The sequence below is a fragment of the Panulirus ornatus genome, chromosome 59, assembly GCF_036320965.1.
Source record: "Panulirus ornatus isolate Po-2019 chromosome 59, ASM3632096v1, whole genome shotgun sequence".
NCBI classification, from domain to species: Eukaryota; Metazoa; Arthropoda; class Malacostraca; order Decapoda; family Palinuridae; genus Panulirus; species Panulirus ornatus.
Genome location: NC_092282.1, coordinates 7,523,166 through 7,539,147, shown reverse-complemented (window position 1 = coordinate 7,539,147; position 15,982 = coordinate 7,523,166). Strand labels below are relative to the sequence as shown.

At 35.8% G+C, this 15,982-nt stretch overlaps 1 protein-coding gene across 3 annotated transcripts in view; it reads right to left on the bottom strand.

Moving 5' to 3' along the window:
• The window catches only part of LOC139767319 (sodium/hydrogen exchanger 9B2-like), a 51,096-nt gene that overhangs the window by 13,643 nt on the left and 21,471 nt on the right, over positions 1–15,982 (bottom strand). For all 3 annotated transcript variants that reach the window (XM_071696599.1, XM_071696598.1, XM_071696600.1), the window contains 8 exons: positions 14,500–14,765; positions 12,963–13,145; positions 9,577–9,752; positions 8,138–8,316; positions 7,499–7,582; positions 4,172–4,255; positions 2,950–3,114; positions 1,625–1,702 (listed from right to left, as the gene is read on the bottom strand). In XM_071696599.1, the coding sequence (XP_071552700.1) occupies positions 1,625–1,702; positions 2,950–3,114; positions 4,172–4,255; positions 7,499–7,582; positions 8,138–8,316; positions 9,577–9,752; positions 12,963–13,145; positions 14,500–14,765 (1,215 nt within the window). The remainder of the gene's footprint in view (positions 1–1,624; positions 1,703–2,949; positions 3,115–4,171; positions 4,256–7,498; positions 7,583–8,137; positions 8,317–9,576; positions 9,753–12,962; positions 13,146–14,499; positions 14,766–15,982) is intronic.

Below are 15,982 nucleotides of genomic sequence, written 5' to 3'. Positions count from 1 at the left end.
CAATATATATGTGATTCACAGAGAAAAACTTACAACTTCTTTTGAGTTACATCTCACAAAACACTGGTCTTTGTTGTGTTAGTCTTCTTCCTGAACTTTGACCTATGAGCTATGCAGAACTTCAATAGAGTCAATCTTTCAGGCAAGATGGCTATGCAAGTCATGAAATGAAAGCTCAATCATAATCAATGTGACTGCATGACTACCAACAAATGATTGCCTCACGAACATCCTAACACATGCAATCATTTCTAAGCAAATGAGAAATTACTTAAGCTCATAAAATGGCACCATAAAAACTACAGAATCTGTAATTCAACAACTACCAGTTCTAACATGGTCCAGATTAAAGAGATAAAAATATAAAGAGAAAAATAGCAATCCTAACCCTTATAATTCTTATATATTCAAATACACATATGTTGCTGAGGATGAAAATAATTTTTCTACAGCAAGGAGAGAGAGAGACAGAGAGAGAGAGAGAGAGAGAGAGAGAGAGAGAGAGAGAGAGAGAGAGAGAGAGAGAGAGAGAGAGAGAGAGAGAGAGAGAGAGAGAGAGAGTGTGTGTGTGTGTGTGTGTGTGTGTGTGTGTACCTACCTACATACTACTACCTGTGAGAAGATAACAGGACTAGCGCACAGCACTCACCCCGTTTCGCTGTTGAATAACACTATTTCCCCATTTACAGTCACATTATCTGTCAAAGTGTCTGCATATTGTTGGTAGTCAGAATTTACAATCTACCTTCCTACACGCTTCTGGGAGGTAATGCCCACATTAGAAGATTCTATTGCAAAGTAGTTGATGGTTATACCTATAGAATATGAAATCTGCATTTCCCTAATAGATAGCATGTATATGTCTTATTCATTACAGACTCAATTCTACTAGTACCTAGCCTGTTTACTGTACACTCTACTGCTTTCCCTTGCAGCAGACAGACAGGTAAAAACTGATTAAAAAAATTTTATACACATAATTGAGATGAATGAATATATACACACAAACAGGCATTACACAATATGCCCTCCATGTGGTATGTTGAGAGAGCATAATATCACATCCACTATTGCAATATCTAAGTTAAATATCGGCAGTCTCAATCTGTTCCACTGATAATCATTAGAGGAGCCGATTACAGAAATAAATACTCTTAACATAAAGAATGCTTCAACACACACATACATGGTCTGGAACACTGCATTACATCCTAAACTAGCTTTTCTATAAAGGCATTTCAATTTAACTCTCCATCATAATATGTCACAGGCTGAAAGGGGATTAATAAACCTGGGTGTAGTACGTAATCAACATACACAGTAAAACTCTCGGATGCAAAACTTTTTTAAGGACCTTATAAACTGTCACTTAACATGTGAGATACTTGCTTCTACATCATATACTCTAATGAGCATCAAAACAAACTGTAGGAGACAAACATATATAAACAGATAACATTATAAAAATAGATGTTCATGATTTATATCATTAAGAAAACCATCATTTCTTTCTGCAACATTCTTTTCTTCAGTGCTGTGGTCTCAATAAAGTATCTCAAAAGAAATACAAGGTTTTAGTATAACAGCTGATATATCAAGAAAACAACAATCTTTCTCCACCAACCTGCACTCCCCGCACAATATCAGCAGGTGAACCCTTATTCTGTCGCACATGATCTAGAGCCTGGGATCCAATGGCAGCCTGAAAAAAATATGACAGTCTTGCAATATGCAGTGCTTATCAAATTACACTTTGTGCAAAAAAAAGTACATCAGTATCTGGCACTATGGTGTGGAATGTTAAAAACCTAACACTATAACAAAAAAGTTTAAGATTCCTTCTAAAAAGAAAATGAAACAACTAACTGATCCCATATGGGACACATCCTTCACAGGTTTGCCACATTCATCCTAAACACAAATTTTCTTTGTTTTAAATATGACATCTTATAAAGCACCCTAATGAAACTGCTATGGTAACCATGAGTTATGAAAGTGCACAATACACTCACTTATATGGATGCAAATTATCTCAATCATATAACCTGCTAGCTATATTTACCATGTCTAATGCTCCATCACTCAAGTTTTACATTGTATTTACACCACACAGCCTAAACGTTGTGCTACTGTTGTGGTACATCAATAGATCATATAACAAGTGTTGGGAGAGTAACATATAATCCAAAGAGCAAATGACAGTGACAATAACCTTTAAACATCACATGGCACATCCTTCTACTCTAGGATGTCAGACTCTGAAGTTTTAATGTACATGTATATAGTTTTCCACTGTATCTATTCATCTACAAACCTACTGAAATACATCTCCATATTCATGAAACTTAAACATTATCAATATTAACAGCTAATGCGTACATATCGACACCATAATGTCCGGTTAATTTCTGCGTGGATGACTTTCATTTATAACGAGAAAAGAGGCACTCCATAATAAAATATGTAAAACTGAGTGCTTCTGATTAAATATTCTATCCTACATGTGAGTGAAGAATGAGTAAAAATGAAAGATAAATTACAGTTCTAAAGACTGGTGGGACAAAGAAGCCTAATGGTACGTGAAGTTTCAAATCCTACTCCATTACAAAAGAATTGTTTGAAGAAGTTCATGGCAAAATTGAAAGAAGTGTAATAATCTATAATGAAAAAAAAAAATTATTTTGCTTATAGTAAAATGGTAGCAATGATGACATAATCAGATTATCATACTATGCGTAATAATAATGCAAAGCTTAATTACATGAATAGTGATGACTTACACTGTGAAATTACTATGCGTAACAATAATACAAAGCTTAATTACATGAATAGTGATGACTTACACTGTGAACTCTCAATATAATACAATTGCAGCCTAATTTTTCAAGAATCCTGAACATGCATCTAAAATATCTTTATGTTAATGAATAATCTCATCAATAAGCTTACCTGAACAGTTGCCTTTGGAAGCCATGCAATTGCAATGAACAAACGCTCCCACAAGGAAAAGGCAGCCCCCATTACCACAAAAAATGAGGTAGCCACTCGGAGGGATAAGCCAACCAGCAATGTCAACAATCCCCAGCCAACAGTGCCAGAATCTATTTCTCCAACCTGGTGGGGACCATTCTTAGAATGAATGCTTGATTGTTTGATTAAATAAACATAAAAATGAATATACTGCATATCTATAAAATAATATATTCTCCATCCCTCTTCAGTGTTTTTGTACATGACTTCCCATTACCTCTTGCAGATCACAGTATGAAGGTCCTCTCATATGCAGATGACCTTACAATTACTTTACACTTTGACACCACAGAAGCGCTACATTCAACAATAAGATTAATGGCTCATCCAGAACAGAATGTCTGCACCATCAAAGAAGTCATCAGTCATTCTTTCAACCCCAGAAAAATACAAATCCAACCTACACTCTCCTTGAATGAGCAATCAGTCTCACTGGACAAAAACACCAACCATAAAATAAATACATTTTTTTTTTCCAGACATATTCGCCATTTCTCACATTAGCGAGGTAGCGTCAAGAGCACAGGACTGAGCCTTAGAGGGAAAAAATCCTCACTTGGACCCCTTCTCTGTTCCTTCTTTTGGAAAAGTAAAATAGGAGGGAAGGATTTCCAGCCCCTGCTCCCACCCCTTTTGTCGCCTTTTATGACACACAGGGAAGCCATGGGAAGTACTCTTTCTCCCCTATCCCCAGCGATAATATACCTCTCTGAAGCAAGGAGGTAGCAATGCTATTTCCTGTGGGGTGGGGTAGCAACAGGAACGAATGAAGGCATGCAAGTATGAATATGTACATGTGTATATATGTATATGTCTGTGCATGTGTATGTATATGTATGTATATGTGCATGTATGGGCATTTATGTATATATATATGTGTATATAAGTGGATGGCCCATTCTTCGCCTGTTTCCCGGCGCTACCTCGCTGACGCAGGAAACAGTGATTAAGTGTAATAATAAAATGAAATAAAAAATATATATGCATATCTTTTTTTTCATACATATTCACCATTTCCTGGGGCAAGAAGGGAAATGTAAGATATATATCAAACAATTCACGTACTTAGATATTCAGTGATAAAATGAAAAAATACAAAAAAATATATTCAGTAAAGTCTGATTTATGAATATAGCCTTACATCAATTTCAGCACCAATCAAGACAAAGAGCATCGGTTGGAAGAGTTCCCACACAAATCGATAGTAAATACCAACATCAGGGTCCTGAGAAGATAATCATATGATAATCTAACATTAAATCACATAAAATATTTCTGTAATCAATTTAATTACCTATGGCTCAGTTCTCTATATATCAATGAATATGGGTGTCCACACAAGGAGAAATGATACCGCAAGGGTGAGCTAATATAAAATGGTACCTAAGGAGGACCAATTACATGTTTATATGAATCAAATTGAATAAGTCACTAAATATAATGGACGGATACTAATGAAGAACTCAATGAAGTTATGAGTTAAGAACAGGAAAGTACAATTCTAATGATACAGGAAAACAGGGATGTTACTGTATTTTACCTCAGTCTCTGTATATTCAGAGAACCATTCTGCTGACAAGGCTGGAGAATACTGCACCAGTTTCTTAGCCTTTGTACACAAAGGACTAATATCTATCATTATGTGGATCTTCAAAGTACTCTTTATATCTCTTGTAGTTTATACAGAGTTTACTGTACAAATCTTTTACTTTCTACCCAACCACATCTTTTCTAATTTCCTAGATCCTACTCAACTCCATTAATTTCATTTTATCACAACTCAATAGTCTTCCAAATCCTAGTCCGTCATTTTCCTTCTGTTCTTTACAACTATTCTTACTCTCTTCTTTGCAACCTTATTTTTTCTTTTCATTTTCTTCATGTTCCATCATCATTTAATACCCTCATTGTTTCTCTCTTACAACTTCTTTCACATTTACATTCCACCCTGCCTTTCCCTTCTTTCTTACAGTCACATTTTTCAACCCATTTGTCTTTCATGATATAATCATAATAGCATTCCTATAGTATCTGTAAAAAGCAGTGTCTGCCCCAATATATTGTTAAAGGTGGTACACATCTAAGGTTTAATGTGGGTACAAGCATATAATGCTCTCATGGTGAAATATCCATACATCTAGTCGTTGAAACAAGTATTTCTAATGGTGTGAGCACCAGCAACCTGCCTCAATATGCTTCAAGCTATCTTGAGGGAAGAATGTTCTTTCTTAAACTCTTTCAGGCAGCCACTTCATCTGAAAATTTCACCTCCAGGTGCTGTATTTCTTCTGCTTGTGCTTCAAGATGATCAGCTCTTACCTTTCCAAGGAGGAGAAAGCCCATATTCTTGCCTGGAAGCAAGAAAATGTGGGGACATGTGACACTTCTGGTGCACTGGGGCTTCAGAATGCAAGATCAGGTGGCTGCTTCATGCAACACTTCATAAGTGCCTCACCTCATTCAGAAGATTAAGACCCTACAGACCCAAAACAGGAACCTTGCTAATTACACATCCAGACATTTGCAGATGCTAATCAAGGCCAAAGGACAGATGATGAAGTACTGTATATATAACTGTGACATTACCTTTGAACATGTAAGGGTAGGAAGATAGTTTTTTGTGGACACCGTATATTTTTCCACATTTAAATCACTCCCCTAAGATCTCCACCCGAAAAATGCTTCATGCTTAACACCACTTAATTAATGTAACCACATCTATTTCCTATAATGACCATCCACTTATTACATCCTACCTAGTAAGTCACCCCCAGATCTTTTCTACTGTTTTTTCAAGCATTCTCCAAGTATTTTCTAACCTTGAACAAATGTCATGGCTTCCCAGACTTCTCTAAGTTTCAAAGTTATTTTTCCATGGCTTATATACATTCTCTGCCTTTTTGCCTTTGATTGTGTACTATCACCATATCTTCTACTTCCTCATTTTGCTACCCCTTCTGTGCTTCAACACTTCTTCAGTACATTCTTTCAGATACAAAATAAGTATCAAATTAAGGTTCAAAATCCTCATCTACCCCCATTTTATGGTTCCTTAGCATGCATATTTCTTATCTTTTTCCACTGTAGGTAAATATTTACTGATAACTGCTGTCTAATATCATAAATGTTTAACAAATATGCTTCTCATCTCCCTTAGACTACCCTTTCCACTTCTTTATTCCATCATTCAACTACCTCACAATCTTAAATACCTGCATTTTCAAAACTAGCCTCGTATATTTCTAAAGTTTCATTCACTTTCCACGTATGAAATGAAGAAAGAAAGTAAGCCACCTGTTCAGTGCCTTGGTACAATGCTTTAAGCTTTAACCAATTAAATTTCTACTTCACTATCACATCCATAGCATCTTTCTGCAATTCATGATCTGAAAAATCCCCCACAAAGTCTCATTTCTCTCAAATGTCAATTACCTGTACTCTTTATTCAAATGTCTACAATCATATAATTCAAGAAAAAGATATAACTGTCATTCATACCATACAAAGAAAAATCATGAACTACTTGCTGCCTATGAAATGATCAGGTAGATCTGTCCAAATAACTGTAGTCCAAAACCATCACAAATCTGAATGCCAGCCCATCTAGGATTCCTATCAAAATGGTACAAGTTTCTAAAGTTTCAATTTAAGGTGGTAGTGCTCTTTGCTCTTCAATTAATTCAGATATTTCTGAGATTAAATACATGCAAATAACATCTAAAACCTGGAAAATCCATCAAAAAGATTATTATTAACAAAAAATAATCAACCACAGCACATTCCAAGGAATTCACACTAGAAACCTTCTGCCTCTATTACAGACACAAAATCTGCAAAAGTGTGGCAACCCATCCCCACTTGAATTTTTAAAACTACTTCTATCCTTGGCACTAAAGAGTTTAAGTATTTAGGTTGTGCTTCAAGCAAGGATGGCAGAAAGGAGATCGAGCTATCTGTGGGTCAAAAACTGGGAAAACTGCTTTGGCTTTAGTGAAAGCAATTAACTGAAAAAATGAGACCCACTGGACATGCAAGGCTTGTAACCCACAAGTGTATAATAAAGAAAAAGTTATCTTAACAAAAGGATGAACTGAGCAAATGATGAGGTAAATATTCTGGATGGGCATGAAATTCAGAGAGAATAAACAGAACAACTAAGGCATGGGGAAATAAAACAAAAAACAATTAACATGAAGGAAAAAAGTTTCTTGAAGCGGAATGTATGTAGAAGGAGATGATGTGGATAAGATTATTAAAAGGAATATATTAAAAAAAGTTGACAGGAAACACACAAATAAATACTAAAGGTACAGTACTATGAAAGACTGAAGGCAAACAGTATGTTCCAATGCTGGAATTTATCATAATGTCCACGAACCATGAGTTCTGAAGGATTTTTGGTCACTTCATCGTGTTGTGTACTAAAAAGTTCATATTTGATGCAGGGCAAACAGATCACTGTGCTCACCTCATTACCAGGTTTACGCCAGCCTAGCCCAGCAACAAAAGCAAGAGTCAATACTGCTATTGGTCCAGAACTTTCCAACCCAACCTGAAACAAAAACTCTTTCTTATTTTTGTATATACTGAAAAGTTCAAACACCTAAAAAAATCACAGATTTTTCATTCAGAGTACATCCATCCCTTCCTCTATGGAATACAGTAAATGCAGTCTTAAAAAGACCAAATTTCAATTAAGCAAAACTTATTTTTTCCCTTGACCCTCATTATATAATTGGAGATGCATTCCCAAAGAAAACATTTTGGCCCCAAGTCAAAGTAACACCACATGTATAAATGCAAAAACCATTCTCAAATATCTAATATGCAAGCACAGTTCCAGTGGAAAAGTACCCTTTACCCTAGTTATATTACCACAAGATGGACTTTTCCTAATGAATAATGAAAGTATTGTTTAAAGCACACAGCATGAAAGCAGTAATAATGAAATGCACATTACACAACCTCTACTGATGACACAAAATTATGATAAATGCAGTTCCTAAGTTTTTTTTTTAAAATAGTCCTCTATACAAACATACAGCATGAAAAAATATATATATCATTCATGACTGTGCAAACAGAAAGGGCATGATACAAACAGTACCTTATGGCTTCCAAACATTCCTAGAGCACCAAGGCTGAAGATGACAATAAATTTGTAAGTGGCCCGATTCTCCTTTTCTTTATGGGGCAGGAACCAGCACAAAATGCCGAAGACAATGCCATATACTATACCCACAAGTATCTCAACTGGACCTTTAAGTACTGTCCAGACTAGTGAACCTGTAAAAAAAAAGTGTTAATTATGAGGAACTTATTTCTATAACTTTACAGATGCCTCATTTTCTTCCCTCTGTCCATAATTAAGGCCCCAGGTATGGAAAAGAGTCCTCATCTAGGGAAAGCCTTGGATGACAAAAAAAAGAGGTCAAAAGAAAGGCAAATGAATAAACAGTCTGAAATCCAGAGGGTTTGAAAAATAGTGAAAATACTAAGCGAAATGTAAAGGTAGAGAAGTGTATAATGTATGTCAAAAATACAAATCATATCTAATCCAGCAACATAGTCTTAACCCTTACAAAAGACCATACTTGTATGATTTTCCTGGGAAGGACTGTATCTATACTTATATATATGAGTTGCCTCTTCACACTCTCATCTAAAATGGTAGGAGAGCTTTATCAGTGCCTTATCTCACAAACAAGTAAAGCTAACACTGTCAGTTACCCGTTTAACAGAGGGGAGTATTACGTCTGTTCCTGTGGGGGCTTTATCCGTCCTTGTATGGGCTGCCCTCTCCCACGATCATTCATATTGGAGAGCACAACTTGTCAGCACATAGAGATGCTGCATGTCACAAGTAATTATCAATAGCACCAAGAACCCTTGTGTTAGTTACCCATAAACCAATGGAGTAAGGTGTGAACTTGGCATGTGCACCATTTCTAAAAGTATGTACAGCAATAAATATTGTTAATCTAACTTTCCTTTCATTCTATTTTTCTTGTTATTTCCTACTAGCTGATAACTAAAATGTTTTTTGATTAAACTCAGTTCTACAAATCCATTTCGATTTTCAGGGCTCAGTCCTTTGCAGGACAATGTGACAAAAATAAAAAGTGGTGCTCGTAATAATGACAATGAACAGTAAGTAATCTACCCCACTTATAATTTTTCCGGTGTTGTGTTCTGGTGCAAGGCTAGGCATTAAGTCATTCCCCAATTCCCGTTCATGTATAGAATCCCAATATCCCAACCTTTTAAGTTTTTCCCTTAAAAATAAAAGTATAGTTTATTTGTAGCTAAAGTCCTTTCAGACTCTTTTATCTAACTAACCTAATGACTACTCAATGAACTCTTCTCAACAATTCAGCCCCCTACATCAAATTAAGTCATTATAATATCTGCTCATAAAAAGCAAGTACTAAATATCTATGTGAAAGTACCTAAAATCCTCTCTTACAATTTCTCTGGTCATTCATAAGAACAAAGAGAATTTCAACAACAATTCTTAATTTGTCACAGAATCATGCAACAGCTAACCTTTGGCAAATGTTACCCCCATCATAACACTGAAGCCAGTGATAGCAAGGACATCATCTATGCTAGCTGCTGCAATAACCAATGTTGGAATTCCTTGGTCCACACCATAACCATCTTCACCAAGTTTTAATAAGCCTGGTACCACCACTGCAGGTGACACAGCTGCAACAATAAACCTGCAATAAAAGTAGAGTTACTAAGATGACAGTAAACTTAAGAGCTATCAAATGTTAGTCTTAAGTAAAAAAAAATCATAAGCGTTACAACATAATGATAAATTGTATCATATATAATTCATGCCTTGAGCAGTAACAAAATACATTCTCCTCTTCCCTCTGTCATATCACAAAAGCTTGCCATATTAGACACTAAATAAAGCTGTTTTGAGTTATGCAATGAAATACCTGAGAATTATATGTGGAATATGTGCTGATAATGTAAGAAATAAAATTGTCTACAACTATACTGAAATTTTGTAATCAGGCAAGACTATCATATGCAACCCACTGCATGTCTTCATCGTGAGTACAGTCTCACTGAAAGGGCCAACTAATGTGCGCTGTGATGGTTCAGGGATAGTGAGAAAATGAATGAAGCAAACTGAAAAAGTAGATCTGTGTCAAAAGTAGTGAAAGCAAGGAGGAGAGAGGGAGACCAAGGAGGAAATAGGAATATGGATTAAAAGAGGCTTTTGGGTATCAGGGCCAGACCATTCTGGAGGGTGAGAAGCACAAACTAAACAGACTGAGTATGAGTGATATGGTATGTTTGGGTTCATGTGCTGTCAGTGGGCTGAACCAAGGTATGTGAGGCAATCAAGGTAAACCATCAAGTAGTTTGTGGGGCTTGGCAGTCTCTAGTCTCAATACATTATTCATTACTACTAGAGATTAGATGTGAACAAATAAAGCCACTGTAAAGCTGCTCCTGATGTAATCTCACTAATGCAGAAAAGACAGGTATAAAAGTTTTATATACATCGTATTAAAGAATCAGTCATTTTAATATCTGCATGCCTTTGCTGCCTTAGCAAGGCAGCATCAACAAAAGATAACTGAGCTCCTGAGAAAAAGTATTCATCTCAATCCATACTTATAAAAAGTGATACTACAGGACAAATATTTTCAGTCCTCTGCTCCTCACCCTTGCTCATGCTCCTGTCAGACACCTCCTATGGCATACAGGAGTTACATGGGTAATATTCCTTCTCCACATTCTCCAGAGATAACCTATCAATTCATCTTACATAATTTCATTCCCATTTCTATAGAATGGGTCAAGTACATACATGCATGAGCCTTCTGTAGTAATCAACTCTAAATTTTTGGGGTCCATAACCCAAGCCCCACAGGCTGGTAAGAACAGTAATCAATTTGCAGGGGGTAAACTTGCCTCCCTGCTAAAATCATTGGAGGTAATTCTGTACTCAACTGCCAAAAAACTCATTTGGTCACCATATTACCCTTAAGAATGCTCATTTACATCAGTGTTTGTACCCTTAAGAGATGGCAACACAAATATCCTCAGGTCAAACACTCAGGCAACTACGCTGGAATGTCACAGCAAAGATGAAAAAAAAATCTGTTATGGACAGAATTTGATTTTCATTTTTATTGGTTAAATCATTTTTTTGTAAACCTACTTTCTTTTCCCATACTGATTTGGTGGTGTCAAGAAACACAAGCAACTTCATCTTTTACACCCACCACCATCCTTTTACCATACTTGATTACCAAAACAAACTGGCTGTTCTAAATATCATATACATATTTTTTTATTATTATACTTTGTTGCTGTCTCCCACGTTAGCGAGGTAGCGTAAGGAAACAGACGAAAGAATGGCCCAACCCACCCACATGCACATGTATATACATACACATCCTCACACGCACATATACATACCTATACATTTCAACCTATACATATATATACATTACAGACATATACCTATATATGTAATTTTTTTTTTCATAAATATTTGCCTTATCCTGCATTAGCGAGGTGGTGTTAAGAACTGAGGAGTGAGCCCTAGAGGGTATATCCTCAATTGGCCCACCTTTCCGTTCCTTCTTTTGGAAAATTATAAACGAGAGGGGAGGATTTCCAGCCCCACACTCCCTCCCCTTTTAGTCACCTTCCACGACATGCAGGGAATACGTGGGAAATATTCTTTCTCCCCTATACCCAGGGATAATATATACTTCCCACGTATTCCCTGCGTGTCGTAGAAGGCGACTAAAAGGGGAGGGAGCGGGGGGCTGGAAATCCTCCCCTCTCGTTTTTTTTTTTAATTTTCCAAGGGAAGGAACAGAGGGGGCCAGGTGAGGATATTCCAAAAAAGGCCCAGTCCTCTGTTCTTGGCGCTACCTCGCTAATGCGGGAAATGGCGAATGGTTTGAAAGAAAGAACATATATATATATATATATATATATATATATATATATATATATATATATATATATATATATATTTTTTATATATATATATATATATACATATACATATTCTTTCTTTCATACTATTCGCCATTTCCCGCATTAGCGAGGTAGCGTTAAGAACAGAGGACTAGGCCTTTGAGGGAATATCCTCACCTGGCCCCCTTCTCTGTTCCTTCTTTTGGAAAATTAAAAAAAAAAAAAATGAGAGGGGAAGATTTCCAGCCCCCCGCTCCCTTCCCTTTTAGTCGCCTTCTACGACACGCAGGGAATACGTGGGAAGTATTCTTTCTCCTCTAACCCCAGGGATATATATATATATATATATATATATATATATATATATATATATATATATATATATATATATATATATATATATATATTTCTTTCTTTTCTTTCATACTATTCGCCATTTCCCGCGTCAGCAAGGTGGTAGCATTAAGAACAGAGGACTGGGCCTCTGAGGAAACTTCCTCATCCAGCCCCCTTCTCTGTTCCTTCCTTTGAAAAAAAAAAAAAAAAAAGAGAGAGGGGAGGATTTCCAGCCCCCCGCTCCCTTCCCTTTTAGTCGCCTTCTACGACACGCAGGGAATACGTGGGAAGTATTCTTTCTCCCCTATCCCCAGGGAATAATATATATATATATATATATATATATATATATATATATACATAATGGCTCTCCTGAATAAAACCTGATTAAGTGGAATTTTAAAAAAGCTATTGAAGAACGATAATGACAACATTTCAAGATGTTCTCTATATGGTACATATCTTCATTACACATGTGATAGTGTCTGAGATATGTATCAAGATGAAGTGGTGCATGAAAGATGCACAATGACCTAACGTTTGGAAGAAACATCACAAAAACACTGCTTTACAACAGAATACAGAAGATAAGATACTGATACATAAGAGCCAAGTAAATCTATGACAGAACTTACCCAAGCATAAAACTCCAGCTCCATGGTAGACCAAGGAGAAACATGGAAACGATACCTGTTGTCACAGCTTCCACTAAACACGGAAGGAGAGCTAGACGTAATACAACACAGCTTAATTTCTTCAAGGCCACAGGATCTAGACCAAGTCCAGCACGTATCAAAATAATTATAAGGGCAACATTCCTGCAAGAACAGAAATGAAAGAGGAATCGGTTGAAATCTTTCTAATATAGAGTGTATCGAGTCCAAACCAACTGCCAATTTCCTTCATACTTCTTTGCCTTGTCCTGCCTCAGTAAGAATGTATCTGGAACAAACAACTGTTAAATCTGTCAGCTGTTAGACTGAGAAGATGATAGCCATGTTCACTCTTCAAGAACGACACAAATTATTCATAATCTAAATGTTCCTACAATATGACTAACAGAACGACAAATAAAATATCTGACGTACAAAAAAGAATATTGATTTCATAATTTCAAATCCTAAAAAAGTGTGCTGGTGCTGTTGGTCTACTAAACTTACAAACTAAAATCATAGAAAGTTCCAATATCTGATGCTCTCTTTTTTGCATAGCAAAAAAGAATTACTCTTTGTTCAATTAGTTCTCTCTGTAATTTTTTTCTGCAACCCCTAGTAACTGAAAAGTCAAAACAATTCTAAATATGAGCCATTTAAAGATTATGTTTTCTACAAATTCCTTTCAAGGACAAAATGAGTAACAGTGAAACGTCAAATAAGTGGAAATAATAAAACAAATTTCAAAAGATTCAATTCCAGCATAAATATGTGTTGGCACAATTGGTTTATTGAACTAACATACTTTACATGGAGTAAGTACCCATATAACATTATGGTGGCACAATTGGTTTATTGAACTAAGATACTTTACATGGAGGAAGCACCCATATAACATTATGTTTCCTTTCCAGAGAGCAAAATTAAATAATTCTAGTTCCAACAGTTCCTCATGTAATTTTTAAATAGTTATCATCAACTCACAGCCAAAATAATATCACATGGCATTAAGCAAAGGTATAATCTTTACTTCACTTCTTTTTTCTTCAGGAAAAGATATGTAAATAATTCATTAAGGTCTGTCTAACATGATTCATCAAAGAAAATTCTGGGCAAATGATCTTGTAAGTCTGATGCTATATCTACTAAAGAACAGAAAATAAGTTCTGTGTTAAATGCAACATAGCTCTTATCAAAATCTGCTGAAGTACCAAGGAAAAGACTATCTACCAATTCATTTCTCTATCTTTTGTTATGAATTATTCAGCATCCTTCTCCTACATACTACACTGAACCAGCACACCATTTTATCCAACACTTCCTCTGATTTAGTTGAAAACTTAATGTTATCAGCATACAGAAACTTTCGTTCATAAGTACATATGATGATGAGCAATGACCAGAGGAATTTTTAACCTTTCAATTATTATAGTATTCATTTGCATCTAGAAAGATCACTAAGTATGCACAGGGTCTCATTCTGACTTGTAAAGAGGCCAATAAGGAAAATTCATCTTACCTTAGAGCAGATGACCAATAGAAATCAAGACTGTGCCCAACAGCATCTACTCCTGGTATACTGCTGAACAATATGCCCACAACAAGGCTACCAAGCAGAGGAGGCAAGCCCGTAAACTTTGCTCCCTCACCAGCGAGGACTGCTGTCACATAAAGGACAAGAAGACTGAAGAAGTTGCCACCAGGGAGAGCCAAGTCACCAGTTATCGAAATGAGGCAGCCCCAAAGTGCTAAGCCAGCCACCAGCCATATGAGACAATCTCCAACCTGACAAAATATATGTAATGCATCAAAGTACAGTCTACCAGTCACAATGAAGTCCACCAGTTAAAACACAGTCTACCCATTAAAAAGACATAGGACTTCCCAAAATGATCATACTTCTTATATTCAGAGATGGATGGTGTACCATAAAACACCTACATATATATATATATATATATCCTATCTAACATCATCATAAAGCATATCAAAGAATAAATATGTATCATCGAACTATAAATGTTTATATATATATGTCCCTCCCTTGTATTAGCAACCTCACTATCATTGGGTTGTGCCACACCCCACTTAAAAAACAAAAAAGATACAAAAGATATCTTTATCTTAACCTTTCTGACTCATTTTGGGTGAAAAACATCATTGGTTCAGTAATATCAATGAGAATGCCTTAAATTGACAGAGCTACCTTGAACACCTAATTCAAACTCTTTTGACAACTGCTCTTATCACCTTATCGAATAAAGACCATCATTGCAGGGGAGAGAAATATGCTTTTGAACTAAATAGTCTACTGAGACATATTTTTGCCTACATCAAAGAAAATGCCTAAAATTTTTTCCTAAGCTAACCTAATTCCCTCATTTTCAGTGTTGCTAACAATCTTCAATCTGAAAACAATAAAACTTTTCTACATAAAAGTCTGATACTCTCTAAAAATCTTATTTGTGCAAATATTGTTTCATACTTGGCAGTATAACCTTTATAATCTCTTACTGAGTCAAAACTGGCACTTTAAGTAGCATAAAACTTATAAAATGTCTTCTCTACTTTTTGTTACAGTCTAAAAGTGAGGACAACCTCCTACTTGGGAGTGTCAAATACCTTCTAGCAGTCAAGAAAACTTTATTGACCCATTAACCTCTTCTGTTGAAAAGATAGCCTGCTTCTCTACACAGACTTCTTTTGTCTAAACTCATGTTGCCTCTCACTTAGGTAATTCCACTTCTGCAAAAAATTATGTACTTACTTTCCAATTATCTTTTCCAGCCTTTTAAAGACCACACTTGTCATACATATGTGTAAGAATGTATTTATCCACACATTCTTCATGTTAAGCTTGTGGTACATTCCTAAAGACTAAAATATAAAAAAAAATGTGTTTCCCATAAGTGCAATTCTCTAAACTGCAGATGCATTCAAGACAGGTATCTTTTAATCACCCTTACCTAACTCAAGTACAAATCACACAATAAAAGAAAATA